This window comes from Myxine glutinosa, chromosome 5 (assembly GCF_964187855.1).
Source record: "Myxine glutinosa chromosome 5, kmMyxGlut1.1, whole genome shotgun sequence".
Classification (NCBI taxonomy): Eukaryota; Metazoa; Chordata; class Myxini; order Myxiniformes; family Myxinidae; genus Myxine; species Myxine glutinosa.
The window spans coordinates 161,588,124-161,610,740 of NC_136265.1; the positions used below are offsets into that span (position 1 = coordinate 161,588,124).

The 22,617-nt window shown below is 44.9% G+C and overlaps 1 protein-coding gene across 3 annotated transcripts; it reads right to left on the reverse strand.

The window, feature by feature from the left end:
- Window positions 1-232: 232 nt before the first annotated feature.
- On the reverse strand, window positions 233-21,908 carry DPH7 (diphthamide biosynthesis 7). Of its 3 annotated transcripts, none has more exons than XM_068115796.2 (10): window positions 21,722-21,908; window positions 21,133-21,277; window positions 14,069-14,250; window positions 11,554-11,650; window positions 10,085-10,176; window positions 9,737-9,888; window positions 3,740-3,809; window positions 3,353-3,418; window positions 863-1,035; window positions 233-734 (listed from the first exon to the last, which is right to left on the reverse strand). In XM_068115796.2, the coding sequence occupies exons 2-10, from the start codon at window positions 21,250-21,252 to the stop codon at window positions 331-333; spliced, it is 1,356 nt and encodes a 451-aa protein (XP_067971897.1). In that variant the 5' UTR covers window positions 21,253-21,277; window positions 21,722-21,908; the 3' UTR covers window positions 233-330. The 3 variants fall into 3 exon arrangements, with proteins under 3 accessions (XP_067971897.1, XP_067971896.1, XP_067971898.1); XM_068115795.2 differs by having other exon boundaries at window positions 21,127-21,277; XM_068115797.2 differs by lacking the exons at window positions 21,133-21,277; window positions 21,722-21,908 and adding an exon at window positions 18,816-18,969.
- Window positions 21,909-22,617: the final 709 nt, after the last annotated feature.

The following is a 22,617-nucleotide window of genomic DNA, read 5'->3' on the forward strand; positions in this document are numbered from 1 at the left end:
TCCAGCCCACTCGCAAATATTATCGGCTCTTCCATGTTTTCTGCATCTTCCACCTTGTCAACTCACATCACTTCACCGACGGGGGACCTAGGCGTAACGCTTGTTGTTTTGTTGTTTTCCAGGTAAGTTGAGGGTGCGTCCAAGGTACTGGAGTACTATTTTGCCTTTCCACCTGCAGTGCTAAACGGACTTTTCATATTAAAGGGGTAGGGATGGAGAGCAGGGGAAGGGGAGAAAGAGCTCCATTTAATTTGTAAATGTATCAGAATTGTGCAATGTGGATAACACTGTTGCATCACATGACTAGGGAGACATTCAGTCCGTGTCAGGCTAGTCATGCTGCCAGCACCATACGTGCAGCATATGATCATAGAAAGAACATGTAGCCACTAGGGACGATTCACTCTCTTGGAAAGGTCCTTTTGTGATGTGGAGTTTTGCAGCCTCATTTGCCAAAGTGTCTTCCTGGGTTTCCCTTTGCTCTGGTTCATCTTCCAGTTCTATGTCGAATGTAGACGTGGGCGACTCGTATAGTATGCGGAAGTTTTGGGTTTGTCCAATTGAGCTTAAAGCTGCTCCTTCTGAAGATGTAATTGAAGAGTCGTCGCACCGTGAAGAAGGAGGCAATGAGGGCAAGCTTTTCACTGGAGCCAGCCATGACCAGTCGGCACCATACGCGAGAGATTCATGTGCAATATATGAAGAGACGACGTGGCAACTCGAATTTCTGTCATCTGTACAGGAACAAAAAAAATAGCACAACTATGTCTAATAAAAGGACAACAAACACTTTTTTCTTTTTCTTTCACGTAAAGGATTAAACCCATTAATGCATCGATCTTTAGCCGAGTCCAGTCCTTGCCTGCCTGGTCGTCATGTTCGATTATGTGAAAACCATTGTGCATAGCTGCAGCCAACAGGAGGCCCTTGCGCCTTGGATGCCACTTCAGCCGCCACACGCCACCTCCCACTTCACATTTATTCAATGGTATACACAGGGAGCGGCTGTCCCAGAAAAACACTTGTTCGTCGTAGCTACGAGAAAGAAGCAAACAGGGCTGATGGCAAAAAAAATTCTCACTTCAAAAGACTGCAGTTAACCATAAACATTTTTTGAAAACTTCTATATATTGACTGATTGATGTACTCTGTTACGGAGCGTTGCTTCGGACCAACGAAGGTCCGAAGTCCGAAGGACCGAAGCAGTTTCTTGGCAAGGGTCATGCTGGGTGGTTTGAAATCCCTTTGCCAGCAGTAGTTGGGCAGGAATTTGGAATTTATTCAGGGTGCCGGTGATAACTCGCCTAATCTTCACGAAAGACACCATGGAATATTTAACATTCAACTAATACCGGCAGAGAGGACGCCCAGTTCAACGTCCATCCGAGGGACAGAACACACGATGAATCGCACTGTCTGTGAAACACTGGGATGACAGTTTATAGTTGGGTCGGCATTCAAACCCAGGATAGACAGCTTAGAGGTGTGTGCGCACCTCTCGGCCATCCTGTCAGACCTCTATACAGTCACGTGAAAAAGCAAGTGCACCCCATGTAAAGTTTTGACTCTTTCAACATATTTCAACATAAAGCTATTTGATCTTCATTTCAACAATATTGATAGATAAAGGTGATATAATATAACAAATATCATGAAACATTTACATTTTGTAGTCCATTGTATAATTTAAATAAACATAAATGCAAATTTTGCATGTGGAAAAAGTAAGTACACCCCATGAAATGTTTTTTAAAATCTTTTAACATATGTGGACATATCAATATTTGATCTTCATTTCAACAGTATCTATAGATAAAGGTGATCTAATTGAACAAAAAACAATGAAAAATTTACTTTGCAATAATTTATTCAATAAAAAATTAACAGATGCCATTTCCTTCTGTGGAAAAAGTAAGTACACCCTTGGCTCTAATAGGTGGTATTGCCCCCTTTGGCAGAAACAACCTCAAGTAGGCGTTTCTTATAACTGTCTACCAGTCTCTGACATCGACTGGGAGAAATTTTTGCCCACTCCTCCATGCAGAATTCTTTCAGCTGTGTGAGGTTTGAGGGGTTTCTTGCATACACAGCTCGTTTCAAATCCCCCCACAACATCTCGATGGGATTTAGATCCGGGCTTTGACTTGGCCATTCCAGAACCCTCCATTTCTTTCTTTTCAGCCATTCCTTGGTGGATTTACTGGTATGTTTAGGGTCATTGTCATGTTGCAAAGTCCACCTTCGGTTGAGCTTCAACTTTCCGACAGATGGCCTCACATTATCCTCAAGCACCCTCTGGTACAATGAAGAATTCATAGTGGATTCCATGATGGTGAGCTGCCCAGGCCCTGATGCAGCAAAGCTGCCCCAAACCATAATATTTCCACCACCATGCTTTACAGTTGGTATCAGGTTCTTGTGGTCAAATGCTGTCTTTGGTTTTCGCCAAACATGTCTTCTGGCACTGTGGCCAAATAGCTCTACCTTTGACTCATCTGTCCAGAGCACATTGTTCCAGAAGTGCTGGTCTTTGCCGAGGTGTTGATTGGCATACTTTAGTCTTGCCCTGATGTTCTTTCTGGACAGCAAAGGTTTCCTCCTGGCACACCTCCCATGGAGTTCAAAATTATGCAGCCTCTTTTCTAATGGTAGACTCGTGCACTTTGACATCAACAGTGGCAAGAGCTACCTGTAGGTCCGGTGATGACATTCTGGGGTTCTTAGAGACTTCTTTCAGCATCTTGCGGTCTGCTTCCGGGCTGAATTTGCTGGGGCGGCCTGGCCTGAACAAGTTGGCCGTTGTTTGGAATCTTCTCCACTTGTAGATGATCTTCCGGACAGTCGAATGATTGATTTGAAATTGTTTGGAGATCTTTTTAAATCCCTTCCCAGACTTGTAGGCATCTACAACATTCTTTCTGAAGGCCTCAGAGAGCTCTTTTGATCTAGGCATTGTGACGCCGCACACTTCAACAACAGAGAAAAACCAAACGAAATGTTTGAGGTTTAAATAAGACAGGTTCCTCCAAGATCCTCTCGGACGATGTTCTAATCATTTGCACCTGAGCTGGTGCACCTGATTCTAATTTTAGGTATTTGAAGTAGTGATAAATGTAGGGGTGTACTTACTTTTTCCACATGTGAAATTTGCATTTTTGTTTATACAATGGACTACAAAATGTAAATGTTTCATGATATTTGTTATATTATATCACCTTTATCTGTCAATATTGTTGAAATGAAGATCAAATAGCTGTATGTTGAAAAAGTCAAAACTTTACTTGGGGTGTACTTACTTTTTCATGTGACTGTACATTACTCAATGACAAAAACACATAGCTTTGTGACTCACCTTCCTGTCGCAAGTAGGTGTTCTTGGTGAGGAGAAGAACTGATGCTACAGACACCAACACCATGCCTTGGAGTGAGATAGGGAATGGTACAGATACAAAACTTTGTCTGCTTGCACTCTTAACTTGCATACCAACTTAGATACTCATTTCTCATAGTTTGATTGATTGATTTTGTCCATTTCATCAATAGTGTGTGAAAGCTCTCTGGTTTGGAATAATCTCCCAAATTTGCATCAAATGGGCTTGGGAGATGGGGCTATAATTGAAAGACAAGTTTGCTTTGATAATTATTTGTGATGGCAGCATCAGACAAGGTGTTGTAGAACCTGGACAATGTACATCTGGCAAGCACTTGAGTACAGGACAAAGGGACTGGTGAGCCTCACCGGGTGTTTGTAAAAATTGCTCGCTCAACTTGTCGTGGGTCCCAAGCGCACAATTTTCCATCATCACCACCTGCAATCAGAGTACTTGCTTGTTACAGCACCAAAACAGGGTAAGCTCTGCTAAACAAGCTACAATTGGTTTACTTCAAGCTTCCCTCGGACATGAAGCTGATTATAAAAATACTGGTAATAATTAATGTTCACATTTATCATAGCACGGAGTATAGACATGATACAAAAACTGTAAAGTCATTTTAAATGAGACAGGAAGTTAGGTATGCTGATGAAGTATGACCAGCTTGCACCATTGTGTAAAGGAATTATTTCAAAGCTTCTATTTAGAAGTGACTTACAACGAAGGGTTTTGGATTGGCCCAAGTGGCTAAGCTCTCCAGCATCAGACTCATCCATCAGGCTCATCTCATCTCCAGCATCAGGCTCTCCAGCATAGGGCTCAGGCAGCTCAGCTCTCCAGCGTCAGGGTCAGGCGGCTAAGCTCTCCAGCGTCGGGCTCAGGCGGCTAAGCTCTCCAGCGTCGGGCTCAGGCGGCTAAGCTCTCCAGCGTCGGGCTCAGGCGGCTAAGCTCTCCAGCGTCGGGCTCAGGCGGCTAAGCTCTCCAGCGTCGGGCTCAGGCGGCTAAGCTCTCCAGCGTCAGGGTCAGGCGGCTAAGCTCTCCAGCGTCGGGCTCAGGTGGCTAAGCTCTCCAGCGTCGGGCTCAGGCAGCTAAGCTCTCCAGCATCGAGCTCAGGCAGCTAAGCTCTCCAGCGTCGGGCTCAAGCAACTAGGCTCTCCAGCATAGGGCTCAGGCAGCTAGGCTCTCCAGCATAGGGCTCAGGCGGCTAAGCTGCAGCGTCGGGCTCAAGCGGCTAGGCTCTCCAGCATAGGGCTCAGGCGGCTAGGCTCTCCAGCATAGGGCTCAGGCGGCTAAGCTCTCCAGCATAGGGCTCAGGCGGCTAAGCTCTCCAGCGTCAGGCTCAAGCGACTAGGCTCTCCAGCATCAGACTCAAGCGACTAGGCTCTCCAGCATAGGGCTCAGGCGGCTAAGCTCTCCAGCATAGGGCTCAGGCGGCTAAGCTCTCCAGCGTCGGGCTCAAGCGACTAGGCTCTCCAGCATCAGACTCAAGCAACTAGGCTCTCCAGCATAGGGCTCAGGCGGCTAGGCTCTCCAGCATAGGGCTCAGGCGGCTAAGCTCTCCAGCATAGGGCTCAGGCGGCTAAGCTCTCCAGCATAGGGCTCAGGCGGCTAAGCTCTCCAGCGTCAGGCTCAGGCGGCTAGGCTCTCCAGCGTCGGACTCAGGCGGCTAAGCTCTCCAGCGTCAGGCGGCTAAGCTCTCCAGCGTCAGGCTCAGGCGGCTAGGCTCTCCAGTGTCGGGCTCAGGCGGCTAAGCTCTCCAGCGTCAGGCTCAGGCGGCTAAGCTCTCCAGCGTCAGGCTCAGGCGGCTAGGCTCTCCAGTGTCGGGCTCAGGCGGCTAAGCTCTCGAGCATCAGGCTCAGGCGGCTAGGCTCTCCAGTGTCGGGCTCAGGCGGCTAAGCTCTCCAGCGTCAGGCTCAGGCGGCTAAGCTCTCCAGCGTCAGGCTCAGGCGGCTAGGCTCTCCAGCATAGGGCTCAGGCGGCTAAGCTCTCCAGCGTTGGGCTCAGGCGGCTAAGCTCTCCAGCGTCAGGCTCAGGCGGCTAAGCTCTCCAGCGTCGGGCTCAGGCGGCTAAGCTCTCCAGCGTCGGGCTCAGGCGGCTAAGCTCTCCAGCGTCGGGCTCAGGCGGCTAAGCTCTCCAGCGTCGGGCTCAGGCGGCTAAGCTCACCAGCGTTGGGCTCAGGCGGCTAAGCTCTCCAGCGTCGGGCTCAAGCGACTAGACTCTCCAGCATCAGACTCAAGCAACTAGGCTCTCCAGCATCAGACTCAAGCAACTAGGCTCTCCAGCATAGGGCTCAGGCGGCTAAGCTCTCCAGCATCAGGCTCAGGCGGCTAAGCTCTCCAGTGTCAGGCTCAGGCGGCTAAGCTCTCCAGCGTCGGGCTCAGACGACTAGGCTCTCCAGCGATGGCCTCAACTGGAGATATGCTATATTGTAGTTTGGTGATTGCAGGTTCAAATCCCAATCTTTCTGCAAAGGCAATTGGTACACCACCCATTGCATAACAATCTGCTTTGGCATCACTGTCCTTGTTGGATATTCCAGAGACCTGACGTGAGGCAGATAACTCGTGGTTACAGGAAATAAATGGTTAATTTTGGTAGTGCTGTACCCAAACTCGGTGAGTTTCTCTTCCAAATCAAGCCGGGTTTGGCAATCAACTCAAAGGAATTTGGACATTTTCCTGTCACATGAGATCAAGTGCAGTATTTTGCAAGTGTGTGCAGCAGAAATCAAATAAATGTTCGTAAATTATCGGATGTACCATAGAATGGTCATATTGTTTGTTTTTGTGAGTTTCAAAGCAAAATGTTACCGTAAACGGGCATTAACTGTTACCTGTCTAGCTCTGAGTTAGCCATGGTCACGGGTCTCATGGTGCGGCCAGCTCTGGGTTAACTCCGATTCGACTCCTATGCTGCCCAAACAAACTAAATAAGCCGTAAGCTCTGCTGGCAGTTAAATATCGGTTTTTTTCACGCTCGTGTACATGAAGTCTACGATTATTCACTTAATGTGCTAATAATTGATAAAGATCACAAATTTTTGCCCTCAAATTGACAAAAATAAATAAATCTTGATTTGCAGGACATAATAATTTCATTATTATCGACTTCGAGTCTCAACTTGGCTCGCAGCATATCTGTAAGCAATGCACGTACTCGGTCTAGTCTGGACAGTGGTTGCAGAGTGTAGATTGATAGCCATGTGATGCTATAAAAAGTGGTACAAAAGCACTTATCAGACCAACGTAGTGCAATTCAGCAAATCCAGCAACCTTCTTCATGGAAACATGCATTGTAAGACATTTGAATTTATAACTCATTGTAGGATTAAAGGAATGGAAATAGATTTTGTACTACAGAGCAACTAATTCATCGCTATCATTTCCTGCATCGGACATTGTTGTAATGTGAGCAATCCTGTGCCTGTCCACGCGGCTTAGATCGAGGCCATGCGTGCCTCTCTCCCCCCATGTGATCGATTTGTACTATATGCTTGATGCCATGGAAGCGTATCTGAGTTCCGAGCTGATCCGCACCCGGCAATATTGCCAAAATTACTGAGTCGGATGCGAACCGAATTTTTGCTACTGAGTTGCAGGCCTAATATTTAGGCAGTACTTGTGTGAAACGCAAATTAATTTCCCAAATGAACTCAAAATACAATTAGAGAGTTCGCAGAACACTACCCCACATAGTCATGAGAAAAAGGATATGGGAAGGATTAGCCCCTCTTCACCAAGTGGAGTTCCTGGCAGTCCAAAAAAATATTGAAATCTCATGTATTATAAAGAATGAAAATAAGTCCAACAACCAGGAAGTGTGACAATTTTACCATGTGTATCTTTACCTCCACCACCAAAGGTGGATGGAGGTTATGTTTTCACCCCTGTCTGTCCGTTTGTGAACAAATTATCTCGAAGTTATGGATGGATTCGGACGAAATTTGGCAGAGAAGTAGCGTATGTGACAAGGACGAAATGATTAGATTTTGATGAAGATCCAGATTCGGATCCGGATACTAGAATTTTAAAGTGATTCTTCACTATTGGGAGATGGGGCCAAAAACGATACAAAGCGGGATATCTCAAAAAGTGATGGATGGATTTGGACGAAACTTGTTGGACAGGTTGGGTGTGTGACAAGGAAAAATCGATTCGATTTTGGTGAAGATCTGGATCCGGATCCAGCTTGTATAATTTTTTAAGCGATTCTTCACCATGGAGTGATATGGCCAACCAGGCGGAGGTGTGCCCTCTACTGAGTGCCGTTCTAGTTTCTGTTTGTAAAGACACACTAAACAGACTTTTTTGATGAAATGAGCTCAGGCGTTGCATCACTGGACCCACCATTTTGTCTGAATCACGATGTCCCTTCAGTGAGATTTGGCCAATGGGATTGGCCGAGACTACGTACAGTTTTGCCAAATTCAGACCCAAAGTACTGCCAAACTGAAGGTTTTTGGAAGTGCCAACAAGCCGATTAGTGATCTAAAAAAATATTTAATTCGATTGAAATAACAGGTTTTATAGGCTGCAGAAAAGAAAACCCAAGCAATCGAATCGGAGGTTTACTGCCAATGGTGCATTTGTGATAACGCCATCTTTTACACCACCTTACTGAACACGTTGAATTCGTTATTTGTGCCTGTTTGTCCGTTATGAAATGCCAAAAAACAAAGTTCCCTGTTTAGAACGACTTTCAATATTTTTTTGGACTTGCAAACTGAAGCCATTGCTTTACCCCACTGTGGGCATGTGTGTGTGGGGTAATTAGGCGCGTATAGGTTGGCAACTTCTGTGGCAAATTACTGCTAAACTAAATTTAAGTAATTAGTGTTCTCCAGTGTTCAAAATGTATAATTCAATTGAAAACTATACCTTGATACTCTACAAAATAGATCGTGCCTTTTTTCGATTTATAAAGTAGGTAATTTTGCGATTAAGTTGAAATCTTCTTCGCATTTAGCTGTGCCATCACACTCGGAAGTCGAGATCCGTATAAGTATTGTTTACTGGTTACATTGCGGTATGATTCAACTCAAACGGTGAATAATTTACGATTTTCCACAAATATGTTGATGCGTCCTTGGTGGGTGTTGTAATACAAACCAAGAAGGTTTAATGCTCCACCAATGCCCGAAAGATCCGAGGGTTGCCAGAAATTGGATGACATTTGTCCGAAATCCCGAGTGTAGATCGGGCCTACAAAATGTTTGCTTTTGTTATCGGGACAATTTACAGAGCACTGTTATGAAACAACAGAGATGACTAGATCTTGTGGTTATCCGCCACGATGGAGAGAGGATGCCAACCCCACAATTAAGCAGAAGAAACAGCCGTTGCTCAAAACTGTAACACCATCTCTACCCAGCTACCAGCACATGTACGTCGGTGATTTGAGCAGTAAATCGAACACTTGTGTTAGCCTGCCGGTGGCTGATCCCTGCTCACCACCACCCCATACCCCACTTACCCCTCCACTGGGGCGGGACAAAGACAGCACGACCACAGACACAAATGGCATCCCGAGAAAGTATGAAACTGGATGATCCTGTAAAATACAGGTCAGCCTGTGAAGGAGGGCCAAAGCATTCGTCACCCATTTTGTTGGCGGTTGCTGTTGCTGTCCATGCTGTTTCATGTCCGAGCTGCGTCGTGCCGCATTTCTTTTGGAAATAATAGTAATATATAACTGATTTTATCAATTGATACAAGATCCTTGATAAACCGTCAATTGAGTGAAAAAACAAAACCTACCAATCTGTAGTGAACATGCGACTGGCGTTTTCATCTTCACCAACACCCCCATTGTCACCATGTTTGTCTGAATCTCTCGCACAAAGCTCAAAACAATATGGTTCCATAATTTCCCCAAAAGCGTTTCCATCACCAATTTTGTCTCCGATAGTTTCTTCAAAATCCCACTGCTCAGTTTAAACATACTGAGAACCTTCAGAGTTGCTAATGATGGAATCGGTATCGGTATCGGAGCTCGACATGCACCATTTTCCTATAGAGCCACCATTAGGATAAGGGTGGGTTATGTGTGTGATGTCACTTGGGAAATAAATAAATAAATCAAAACTTTAGGGCTTTTTTCGACACTGGGATTGGCAAAAAAATTCCAAATTTTTTCTCCTTCAAATTAGACTGATTCATGATTTTCAATGGTTTTCATTTAAAAATAAATTTGCGTTTGGGTTCCTCTTTAAGCTTTTTGAACAAAAGATAGTAAAATGTTTTAAACAACAAAATATGTTTTACAACAAATCCTAGTACTTCATCCGTTTATGCCTCCAATGCTTTGTAGTCACAACGATAAGAAACGAGCAATAGCAGGACAAAATGGGATGGTTCTATTACCAGAGTAGAGAAGATGTGGGTTCCAAGCATCGAATGCTGCCACCCAAGCCTCAAAGACGTGAGCATGCCAGTGCACCAGAGGGCGTGCCACGCCGGGATCTATCAGCCACAGCTCGCCACAAGAGTCGCTGCAGACCAATCTCTGCCACTCACTACCCACCAAAAGTTAGTCAACAACGAAGGGAACTTGGTAATTATGCATCTGCAATGACAGTACTAGGCACACAGAAATTTCAGGATGCACTTTTGCTCTTCTACTGGCACCTTGCTTGGGGTGAGTTTTTGAGAAGTCACATTGGGAACAAATAGTTTAGTTTGCAGACGCACAGTCTAATCCGTGGAGCGTACCTGCCATGTTTAGGATTCGCCCAGTCAAGAGAAAGCACCAGGCGGGTAGGATCCAGCACCAAGCTAGAGTTCAACTTCAGCTGGGAACAATCCTAATACGTGCACATAAACCCCACCACAATCATGCTCAAATCAGGCTTTGGCTGAACATGTTTCAAATAAAGATTTAAAACGAAAGCTCAATCATGCACCAACGGAAAACGTCAAAACGAAGAACAACTACAACGGCACGGGCACATTCCTCCTCCCGGCCGAACAGTTTACGTTTTGGATCAAACCTATAAGCCAGATCAGGATCCGGACTTTACAATCAAATCGGCTTGCTCTTGTCACCTACCCAACTCGTCCACCAAGTTTCGACCGAATCCTGCCACATTTTGACAAATCCTGCTCAAGACAGACAGGCCGGTGGTGGAGGTAATTAAAGGTCAATCATAGACGAACTTATAAGATGACTTCACTGGCAATCCAAATTGTATTTGGGGTTTCATCTTTGCATAAAAGCAAGCTGCTGTACAAAGCCATTTTAATGGGAATGCTTTTAGTGTTTTGTGCCAATTTTATTTTGCAGCCATGATATTCACATTAACACGAGTACTTTTTAGAGAAGCATTACAGGACTGGCAGGATAGCTTGGAGGTATGCGCACTTGCATTTGAGCTGTCTACCCCGGGCTTGAATCTCAACCTAGCTATAGACTGTCATTCTGGTGTACCGCGTGCAGAGCAATACATCAGTCTTTGCCGTCCATTGAGAGGACGTTGAAAGGGAAAACTCGTCTGCAAGCAACAGTAGGTGGACGTCAAAGATCCCACGGTGTGTTTCACAAACTCTTTCACTTACAATTTTGTTCATTTCACAGAACCAAGCACTCATTTTGTGTCTTTAGGAAGAAGCCATATTGTAATTGCTTCCAATAATGCGTCAGAGTGAGAAAGGTAGAATTGACAAAGCAAAGCACACCTTTTTATAAAGTTTGACAATTAATAAAACTAAAGTTGTTTCGAGATATATGAATCAAAAGTCCAAGGCGCTTCATTTCATCCTGCTTTCTGCTAGAAAGAACCACCTTTAGAGGCCATTTCCCCCCGCAGAGCAGGGGTTGGCCTTTTTCGGGCACCATGGTCCCTTTTTTGAAGCAATGTTTTATGGCCGGATGCCCTTCCTGCCACCAACCCTGTTGGTCACCTCTTGCCACACGCAGGGAATTACCAGTGAACTGGTACTCAATTTGCACGACCTCGGAAGGATGGCAGGCTGAGTCAACCCCCCTGGCGTTAATTCAGCGATCGACCGGGATTCGAACCCAGGATCCTAGGATCCCAAACCAGCACCCTAACCGCTAAGATCCTAGGATCCCAAGCCGGCACCCTGACCGCTAAGCCAACACCAGGCTATCTGCTTTCTGCTAGAGATAAACCAAATTTAAAAACGCCATAAAACATGCATTTAAATCAGCATCGCCTTACCCCCTGAACATTGCTGTCAACAAGCTGGTGCAGGTCCAAGGTACCCTGTGCACTTGCCACTGCCAGTACCGGTAGCTGTGTGGATCCCTGCTTCTGCCTGCATAGCACAAATTGATACATTAACCAAATACTACAGGTAAATACACTGAGAGAAAGAAATATAGGTCAATTCATCTCTAGATAGAAAGTTACTGCAGTTGTTAGTGGAAGCACAAACTGCCGAGCGTTTATCCACCTTCTTTCATATGCAGCACAAGGCCGTGGGGTGGCATTGGTGGCGACGCAGTGCCCTCTGTTGGTTAAGGCAGGAATTTGTAATTTGTTCAGGGTGCCAGCGATTGTTCACCTACTCTAACATCCGCCAACTAATACCGGCAGACGGGACACCCAGTTCAACGTCCATCGTTCAGTCTATAGCTGGGCTGAGATTTGAACCCAGGCTAGACCGCTTAGAGGCGAGTGTGTCTACCTCCATGCCATCCTGCCAGCCAGTTTATCCACCGAGGCGGTAAGAGGAGGGGGTCTCCACCTCTTTTCAACCAAGACTTGGATTATAAACCTCATGCTCTTCTCAGCAGTACAAAAACTTGCTGTCTGTCATTTGTGTGGTACTGTTTAAAATATCAACAGCAAAAAGGAAATGCTACAAATTATTTTACCAATTCAAGAGAATGTGATGCCCAACAGCAGATGTCATGTTAAGTAATAAACAAGCATTCTGAGTATTGCGCTGCAATACATGTCCCCTACCAAAGTTCAAAGTGCCATAACTTTGTCAAAAATGATCGAATATGCAAATTTATGCACGGTTGATGCTGGTTTTCAAACTTGATCTGAGGTATGCTGAGACACGTGTGTCACGCCTCGCCTCGCTGATAAGCCCGCAAGGTCGCTCCGTGGAGCAGCCTGCACGTATTGCACTGTGAATTATATAATTACCAACTCACGGTCTGAGGTACTTGCGATTCAAGAGATATCCATTTTTTTTTTTTTTTTCGTTTAATTAACGATATCTGCCAAACCACGTGCCCTATCGCAAATTTCAAAGGGACATTTTAGTAGACTGACATGCTGAACAGATCTGTGAAGTTTCCCCTCAATTGGATAAAAAATGAGGGAGGAGCTAGGTTTTAAAGGTTCATGCTTAAAAACGTCATAACTCTGAAACCATGTGACGCATGACGTCATGTTCGGACTTTTTGTTCGTCATGGGTATGCGATTCTGCCTGCAAAGTTTGGCCTCGATCTGTTCAGCCGTTGCAGAGAAAAAGGGGTTTTCATGTTTTCACGAAAAACAATATGGCGGCCGAACCATGTGACCGGTGACGTCATAATTACCATTAAAATATTTTACAGACCGAGTCCCCCCTACGGTGAAAATTTGATCTCAATCGGTCCTATTATTGCAGAGAAAATGTTTTTTAAAGGAAATTAAAACTTAAAATGGCACTGAGTTAAGGATCATCAGAATTATCAGAATTCCCAAAGTTCAAAGTGCCATAACTTTGTCAAAAATGATCGAAACGTCGTGAAGTTCGAACTTGATCTGTAACTTATCATGAGGAAACCATGTGCCAAGTTTGAAATCATTAGCATTAAGAGTTTAGAAAAAAAGTCCGGAAAGCTGTTCTTTGCGTGATGGACGGACTGACAGACGGACAGACGGAGTGCAAACCTATAGTCCTCTCCGGTGTACACCGGTAGGGGACTAATAATAACTGGACAAACCAGTCTAATGTAATGCAGCAAGCCCATACTTCATACACAAAATATATGAGAGAGGGTCCTCAAGAAAGGCCCGACATGAAGCTCATGTCCAGCATATAAACCACACGTCTTCAAAATAAAACATAGTCCCACTTGCAGAACAATGTGTTGAAAACGTTGAACCTGAGGCACGTAAACAAGTTCTTAAAGTTTGATATGCATCGTTCCGTCAATAGATATCAATTCCTTCCCCGGCAATTACACCCAATTAGAAGTCAACTTTTAGTTAGAAGAATTACAAAAAAAGTTTATATTTACTTATACAAAGTTGAGGCTCGTGAAGGAGCTAGAACACAGAATGGATCAGGATGTAACAGAACAAAAGGAACAGTAGAAAGAGAAGGGGGAAACAAAACAACAGCAGGTCTGAGGGACAACATAGAGGGAGACTTGGACAAACAATGGGTGTGTGGAGGAATGGGGCGAATGAAAGCAGGAAAGGACACATGGCGTGGACAACATTGATAATGAAGCAAACAATGGAAACTTGGGAGAAATAATCATGGTTTTGGATTGGGGATGATCTGAATCTGAGATGGTGGTGAACATCTGTCTTGAAGACCTGGAGGGAAGAATGAGATTGAAGAGGATGTGGAAGTTGGTTCCAGGGGTGGACACCAAGGTAATGGAGGTGAGAGCTGGCAGTAATGTTATTTTTTTTGGATCATGCAGGTTATTTAACTTTTTGATCATGCACGTTATTTAACTGTGACGACACTTCAATGAGGATGTTGCAAACGCCACATACCATTTGAGGTCGAGGACACCAGCCGTGTCCCATTGCTGCAATGCACGGAGAGGGCAGGCAGGTAGCGTTGCGTCATAATGGAACAGATTGACGTGGCCAAGACGAGACTGTGAGCTACAAGGGTTTGTGCCTCCAGCATTTGAGTCACCTACTCGTGATGCAGTTCCAGGCTCTGTTTTCCCCTGTATACGTTAATTCGAGGGAGGGGGTAGGGAAGAGAGACTCATAAATGCAAGTTACGTGACGTGGGAAAAACAGCTATGATCATTTAATGCCAAGGCAATATGCACCACTTTGATCCGGGACAGCTGAGGCCTATTATTTTATGGAGATTCGTTGCTCAAGTCCTTCCTCAATGACACCACAATCCTCGTTCAAACTGTAAAAGCTAAATCATACCAACTTCAATAGATTGTATGAGCAATGCCAAGAGGTTTGATTCTTGGTTCGCATGGATATTGCGAAAAAGATAAACCGGATTAGTCCATACAGGTTGGTTGAGTTTTAATTTCACAACCACATGAGGAGGATTTTCAAACCAGATCCCTCAATTACTGAAGCTTTCAAAATGAACTTCTCTGAAAATAAATCGATAATGTTAGTACACAATGAGCACCCAGTTATTGTGAGTTCCCTTGGAATGGTGTTGTCCATTGTTTTTATCATGGAAGGCGAAGGGTGGAGGGGGAAGGGAGCAGGGAGTGGGAGCTGGCTGTTTATGTGGATATGGGCTTCTCTCTTCCTCATTGGTTGGTATCTCCATTTGCGGGTTTCAGAAGGTGGAGTGGAGCCCTCCCAGGTCTCAAAGTATCCGTGTGTGTGTGTGTGTGTGTGTGTGTGTGTGTGTGTGTGTGTTTTATGTCAAAAAAAGATACTAATCCCATCCCCTCTTTTCAGGCTAATGTTATCCCCCTCCCCACTTTCTCAACTAGTGCTTCCTCCTATTACTAATGCTCATGTGCCCCCGTTCCTTCTTCAGTGTGTCATCTATATAATAATAGCATAAGGACTCGACTTTGTTATCCCTTTTACGCCGCACCCAGTGACCCGATGCCCACGGCACTAATGGATTTACAATCTACGAACCGCGCTCTTTGTTTATCACGTACAGCCATACTCGAAAAATCTGAATGAGCCGACGTTGGGGCCTAAAAGCATCCGATTAACTGCCGATACGACGCCATCTTATTGGCGTCTGCTGGGTGAAGGCGAAGCAAGCCGTCCGCTGATTGGACAGTCGAAGGCGACAGCAAGCCGTCCACTGAGTGGACAATCCTGAGCATGCATTTGTGCCGGTGTCGTCGATCGCGGTGTACGCTAACCTCATCAGGTGGGTTTACCATAATTTCTTCCAACCGCGCTCTTTGTTTATCACGTATGGCCATACTCGAAAAATCAGAATTAGTCGACTTTGGGGCCCAAAAGCATCCGATTAACTGCCGATACGACGCCATCGTATTGGCGTCTGCTGGGTGAAGGCGAAGCAAGCCGTCCGCTGATTGGACAGGTGAAGGCGAAAGCAAGCCGTCCACTGAGTGGACAATCCAGAGCATGCTTTTGTGCCGGTGTCGTCGATCGCGGTCGTCAGAGGCTTGACTATTACCCCAAACATTGTTTATCCAGAAGTTTTAAAATAATTTCAACCTCCGATACTGCGTTCATTGTATTATACTAGGGCATGCCCGTACTATATCTATATCTAAAATTATATCCCCCCCCTCTATTTACATGAAATGGTTTGGTCCAAAGCGAACGGCTTGCGAGTACGGTGACAATCCCCCCCCTCTATTTACATGAAATGGTTTGGTCCATTCGCAAAGCCAAAGCGAACGGCAGTTACGAATCGCAGTTACGATGAATCGCAAAGTAGTTTTAATTAGTTTTAAAACATAGTTTAACGCCAACATAGTTTGCCAACGTGAAATAAATGAATACGCTCTCAAATGTGCCGTCCGAGGCAGAGTCTGTTCGGCACGTTCGGCACACGTGATAGCTCGCTGCTCTCTGATTGGTTGAATCGTTTTTTGGACATAGCTCGGTAACTACTTGTCCGATTAATATGAAACCTTGAAAAGGCACATCCTCGGGTCCCCAGCAATATACCTGGCAAGTTTCAAGTATATCGGACCGGTAGTTGTCGAGAAACAGCGGTCGCATACACACACACACACACACAGACAGAGATTAGTGGAATTATAGATAGATTCCTACTGCTCTGCCTTGACATTGACGCTTACCAATGGGCCAGTATGGGGCTAATTCCAGTCGATTTACTAATCCGTTCATTTTTTAAAAAGTCTATGGTTCTACTGCTGTTCCTTTCCATTGACACATACCACTGCGCCAGTGTGGCCAGAGTGGTGCTATGCCGATTCCTATTACGAATCCATTCATTTTCAAAAGTATATCGTAGCGTTGTCATTTAAGTAGATTGCAATAAATACGTTGTTCATATACGCACTCTTCATTCTCATCTTTCTTCCTAGCTCTTACTCGGACAAGCAAATCCCCTATGCCATCCATAATGGTACACTCTATCCATACACCACATCCTCCCTTCCGTGGATGTTCCACGGGTTTCGGCTAGTTCATTAAATAAACTAAAAACTGCAACACCATTAGTTCCAATTCGGTAGAGCGCACACCTCCACCCGGCTGAGAAGTTTACGTTTTGTATCCCACTGATGTGCCGCATCTGCATCTGGAGCTTAACCAACATAATCAAATCTATTTAAATAAATGACAAATGTGTTTCACATAAAAAAATACTGTATTTCTAAATTTCTGAAAAAAACCTTTAAATAAACATGGTTTCAGATGCCATGCATTGGTATGATTTCACCAAATGAATAATGATAATGAGGGGCTATTTATAGTTCCAGGAACACATCATGGCCACTTGAGAAACGTTTCTAGGCAAAAAACACTGAGACCAATCATCACTCCGATCGAAGATACTTCACTGAAGGTACAGGAATTTGTTAACGATGCTGGTTTCAACTCGGGAAAGATACCGTGAGGTCTTAAACGTCCACCAACAACCAGTGCTGGTAGCAGGGTCACGTCCAGCTTAACGTCCCTCCGAGGGACGGTGCACACTTGAGGGTAAACCCTGCCTGTGCAAAACACCAGGGCGACGGTTTATAGTTGGATTAAAATTCAAACTCAGACTCGACAGCTCAGAGGTGAGTGTGCAAACCTTGAAGCCATCTTTGCAGCCTTATGTTGGAAGAATAGGTTGAAGCGGCCTCTGCCCATGCACAGAGCCTACAGGACAACAATTGCATCTCCAATCTCTTCTGCCTCCTGCATTTCATGCTTCTGCCTCATGCTTCTGCCTACAGGACAACAATTGCATCTCCAATCTCTTCTGCCTCATGCATTTCAAACCAATTGCTTGGGGAAAAGTTCTCCTCACCTCTACAGAGTGGCCACAAAGTCCCTATGCATTAGTGTGTCCTTTGTTACTTCTTTGTTTTCCATGTACGGCTTCAGTATGACGGACACCAGTGAGTACACGATAGAAGAGAGACCGATTACTTGTGTTTGGGTTCACGACCACGCATGACAAGGAGCAAGTTTTGAAGACATAAGGACAAGATTTTCGCAGATGTTCGACAAGCCAGCTCCTACGTGCGACACGATGCGGGCATGGGAGAAGAAGGCTTTTTCAACATGGTGTCCTTGATTTGACTTGATTGAGAGTAAGGCTCTTCTGCAGCAATTTGCCACCATTAAATCAAGACGAAGCGTATTTTTTTCGGATGAGTGTGCTATTTACCTCAGCATTCGATCCAGGAATGTTTATTTTTGGTGCAAAGAAAATCCTCATTTTTATGAGGAAATTGAACAGCATCCTCCTCATGTCATGATGTGGGCAGCAACTTCAGAAGATCACTTGATAGGGCCATGTTTTTTCGATTACAAGTGTCGATCACACTGCTTATTTGAACATGCTTCAGACGTGGTTTGTTCCACAACTGCGTGAGAGAGGTCTCGAGGCAACACCTATCCTGCAACAAGATGGTGCACCAGCACGTTATGCTCTCGCAGTTAGAGAATATCTCGACAACAAATTCAGTGAACGATGGATTGGACGTGGATCTGAGATAGTGTGGCCTCCTCAGAGTCTGGACTTAACAACATGTGACGACTCGCTTTGGGGCATTGTGAAAGAGGAAATTTCTCATCTCCGCCTAACAACAGTTCAAGACCTCAAAACAGCTGGCAGGGGCTGCTTTTATGACCTCCAACCCTTAACATGGGAGAACATGTCCAGAAGAACATGGAGAAAAATTCAAATTTGTGCGGAGAATGGAGGGGAGCATACAGATAAATTCTAACTGCGTGCATAGGGACTTTGTGGCCAGTACTTTCACATATGTTATGAAGGACATCAGGCTCATATCAATGGATGGATTCCATATCCACATCACATTCACTTCAATACTACCTAAAATGGAAGAACACAGTATGTCCAATTTCGCGATTTTGAGATACTGTACTGCGTTCAATGCCCAACTCATGCAGAGTTACTGTATGATTGAGTCCACCTATCAATAACGCCGACTTCCCGGGATACTCTGGGTACCAGCAACGTCTTAAAAATGGCGCCGCCTTTCTCACCGCACTCAGCGGGACATTTCCTCAGGAGGAATTTTCTCCTCCCCATGGATGCCAACTGATGGGGATTGTACGTGCTCTATCCTTTTAAATGCTGATCATCAAGCAAGGAAACAGCACGTACCATTTTTAAAAGTCTTCACTCGAACCGGTCCAATCCGGATGGGTGTTCTTTTAGGAGATACCATCTCCTTACTGGATGGCCGTTCGCTCCCTTCAGGAGCTCATCCACCTTTTGCCAGGTGTTGTTTTTAGTCCTGGCATGGTGTCACAGTCACCTTCCACACAAGCAAAAACAGTGAGAGGTGTCGGTTTAGTTATGGATTCACATGCCATGCTATGGATTCACATGCCATGGTATGGTTTCACACGTCATGGTATGGTTTCACATGCCATGCTATGGATTCACATGCCATGCCCTGGTATAACAAATACCATACAACCATACCAAGTGAGAGTTTCACATGCCCTGGTATGGTTTCGCATGCCATGGTATGGATTCACATGCCATGGTATGGTTTCACATGCCATGCCTTGGTATGGATTCACATGCCATGCTATGGTTTCACATGCCTTGGTATGGATTCACATGCCATGCTATGGTTTCACATGCCATGCCATGGATTCACATGCCATGCTATGGTTTCACATGCCATGCTATGGTTTCACCTGCCATGCCCTTATGTGGTTTCACATGCCATGCCATGCTATGGTTTCACATGCCATGGTATGGTTTCACATGCAACACCCTGCTATGTTTTCACATGCCCTGGTATTACTTCACATGCCATGGTATGAATTCACATGCCATGGTATGGTTTCACATGCCATGCCTTGGTATGGATTCACATGCCATGCTATGGTTTCACATGCCATGCCATGGATTCACATGCCATGCTATGGATTCACATGCCATGCTATGGTTGCACATGCCATGCTATGGTTTCACATGCCATGCTATGGTTTCACATGCCATGCTATGGTCTCACATGCCATGCTATGGATTCACATGCCATGCTATGGTTTCACATGCCATGCTATGGTTTCACATGCCATGCTATGGTTTCACATGCCATGCGATGGATTCACATGCCATGCCATGGATTAACATGCCATGCCATGGATTAACATGCCATGCTATGGATTCACATGCCATGCTATGGTTTCACATGCCATGCTATGGTTTCACATGCCATGCCATGGATTCACATGCCATGCTATGGTTTCACCTGCCATGCCCTGGTATGGTTTCACATGCCATGGTATGGTTTCACATGCAACACCCTGCTATGTTTTCACATGCCCTGGTATTACTTCACATGCCATTGTATGGATTCACATGCCATGGTATGGATTCACATGCCTTGCCTTGGTATGGATTCACATGCCATGCTATGGCTTCACATGCCATGCTATGGTTTCACATGCCATGCTATGGTTTCACATGCCATGCTATGGTTTCACATGCCATGCTATGGTTTCACATGCCATGCTATGGTTTCACATGCCATGCTATGGATTCACATGCCATGCTATGGAGTCACATGCCATGCTATGGTTTCACATGCCATGCTATGGATTCACATGCCATGCTATGGTTTCACATGCCATGCTATGGTTTCACATGCCATGCTATGGTTTCACATGCCATTCACATGCTAGGTTTCACATGCCATTCACATGCCATGCTATGGTTTCACATGCCATGCCTTGGTATGGATTCACATGCCATGCTATGGTTTCACATGCCATGCCTTGGTATGGATTCACATGCCATGCTATGGTTTCACATGCCATGCTATGGATTCACATGCCATGGTTTCACATGCCATGCTATGGTTTCACATGCCATGCTATGGATTCACATGCCATGCTATGGTTTCACATGCCATGCTATGGTTTCACATGCCATGCCATGCTATGGTTTCACATGCCATGCCATGCTATGGTTTCACATGCCATGCCATGCTATGGTTTCACATGCAACACCCTGCTATGGTTTCACACACCATGGTATGATTTCACATGACGTGCAGTGATTACCAAAGGTGGATGGATGTTGTGTATTCACCCTGTCCATCTGTGAACAAGATATCTCAAAGTTATGGACGAAACTTGGTGGACAGGTTGGGTGTGTGACAAAGACGAATTGATTCGATTTTGGTGAAGATTCACATCGGGATACAAAACGTAAACTGTTCAGCCTGGTTTCCCATGCAATTCCACGGTAGAAGAGGGGATATAGCATCACCGGTAATGCATGACATCTATGAAGAGTTAAGTTTGTTCACCGCTATTCCTATTGACAAATAATCTGCAAAACGCCCCTTCCCCAAACCCCCTTACCCCTTACTTCGAACCCCCAAAACTACATAAAAAGCCTCAATCATGAGATTTTTAAAAATCCAAACATAGAGGTGAAGCATCAGACTGACATCTACCTCAACAAGTTTGTAGGTTCCACAAGCAAGCAGGGTCTGCCAGCCTTCGGTGGGACACCACTCCACAGTATCTGCAGGCAATTCCGTGTCGAACACCTGTAAGGTGCGTGCACGATTCATCGTTCCGACCCTCACGCTTTCATTCCTATGGATATAGGAGAAGGGAGAAGATGTAAAAAACACCAAACAATCAAGCACAAGCTACAAACTTCCACTGTATTAAATAAAACTACTCAGACAGGATGGTACGAAAGTACTTATGTGCCGTAGTCTCCCAGCATTAGTTGGTTACGTTAAACATCCCACCACGTCCTTCACGAAGAGTAGGCGAGCTATCGCCGGCACCCTGAACAAATTCCAAACTTCTGTACAAATCACCTTCAGTCGAACGGTAGGCCTGGCCAGCCGGATCGTGAAAGACAGACTAGAAACTGTCCTAAGCCGACTGCGCAAGGTTGGAATAATTGGGTGGATATATTATATTTATACTTATAGTCCTCACAAACTACACAAGGCAAACACTCAAAGGTTTTCTTTTCTGAGGTAAAACGACGAGCGAGAGTAACACGACTGAGGTAAACCGTCTCACCGGTGCTCCTGAGCCTGAGGTAAAAAAATATAATAACGCGGGAACAGCCGCGTCCCTTTTGTGGAGAAGGTCCTTTGCACAAACAGTCAAGGCAAGGACGAGCAGTCTTAAAACACGAACTGAGTTAAAACGGGAACAAGTGAACTCATTAAAACGCGTCCGGAAGCTTGCACAACTCCCGCTCTGTGAAGCAAACTTTTCCTTTAATTTTGAATAGCGTATTGTTCTCCACGCTATAAATGATCATTTTACAGTAATTTATGACTGGTCCTGAAAAAAAAAAAAAACACGACCAAATCCTTCCACGCTATTAAACGTTATTTGCACAGTTGCATAGCAACGATTCCATCTTCTTCTTCTTCTTTCGCGGTTACCTCTTTCAGAAAAAATGGCGTCTTCAGAACTGCGAGACTCTATATACGCCACTCTCTAAAAAATAAATTGTCAGTGCGGTTATGAGCCAACTCTGACCTCAGAAACTTTACACTTTACAACGAGTTTCTTTCATAAATACAATCACGGCTTCGCAGAGTCGAGGGTACCTGTTGTCTAATCGTTATAAAATGCTCCGTAGATTTTGTCAGCCAATCTCTATGTCTGCGGGAAAGTGTAGTGAATTTAACATGGCATCCAACGAATGGGTGAATATTATAACAGATTTTGCCCTTGGTATTATTCTCCAACTCAGTTTGCCATCTATCTTCTTCTTCTTACTATAATATAGGCCTAGCTATTGCATGTGCGTCGTTTAAATTGTATCAATGATTATTGGGGCAACGGGAATGATAACAAAGAACCTTAAAGAGATTAAAAAAGAAAAACATCGCTTTCGGATAAAACGTGTGTGTGTGTGTGTGTGTGTGTGTGTGTGTGTGTGTGTGTGTGTGTGTGTGTGT

Bases quoted from the DNA above. Each gene is read 5' to 3' on its own strand.
- DPH7 (XM_068115795.2), bottom strand. From the start codon at position 21,252: ATGAATCGTGCACGCACCTTACAGGTGTTCGACACGGAATTGCCTGCA. The intron at 10,177-11,553 runs GTAAGGCGATGC...TGCACGTATTAG, and splicing joins TTGACAGCAATGTTCAGGGG to GATTGTTCCCAGCTGAAGTT. The intron at 3,419-3,739 runs GTGAGGCTCACC...TCTCACTCCAAG, and splicing joins GCAATTTTTACAAACACCCG to GCATGGTGTTGGTGTCTGTA.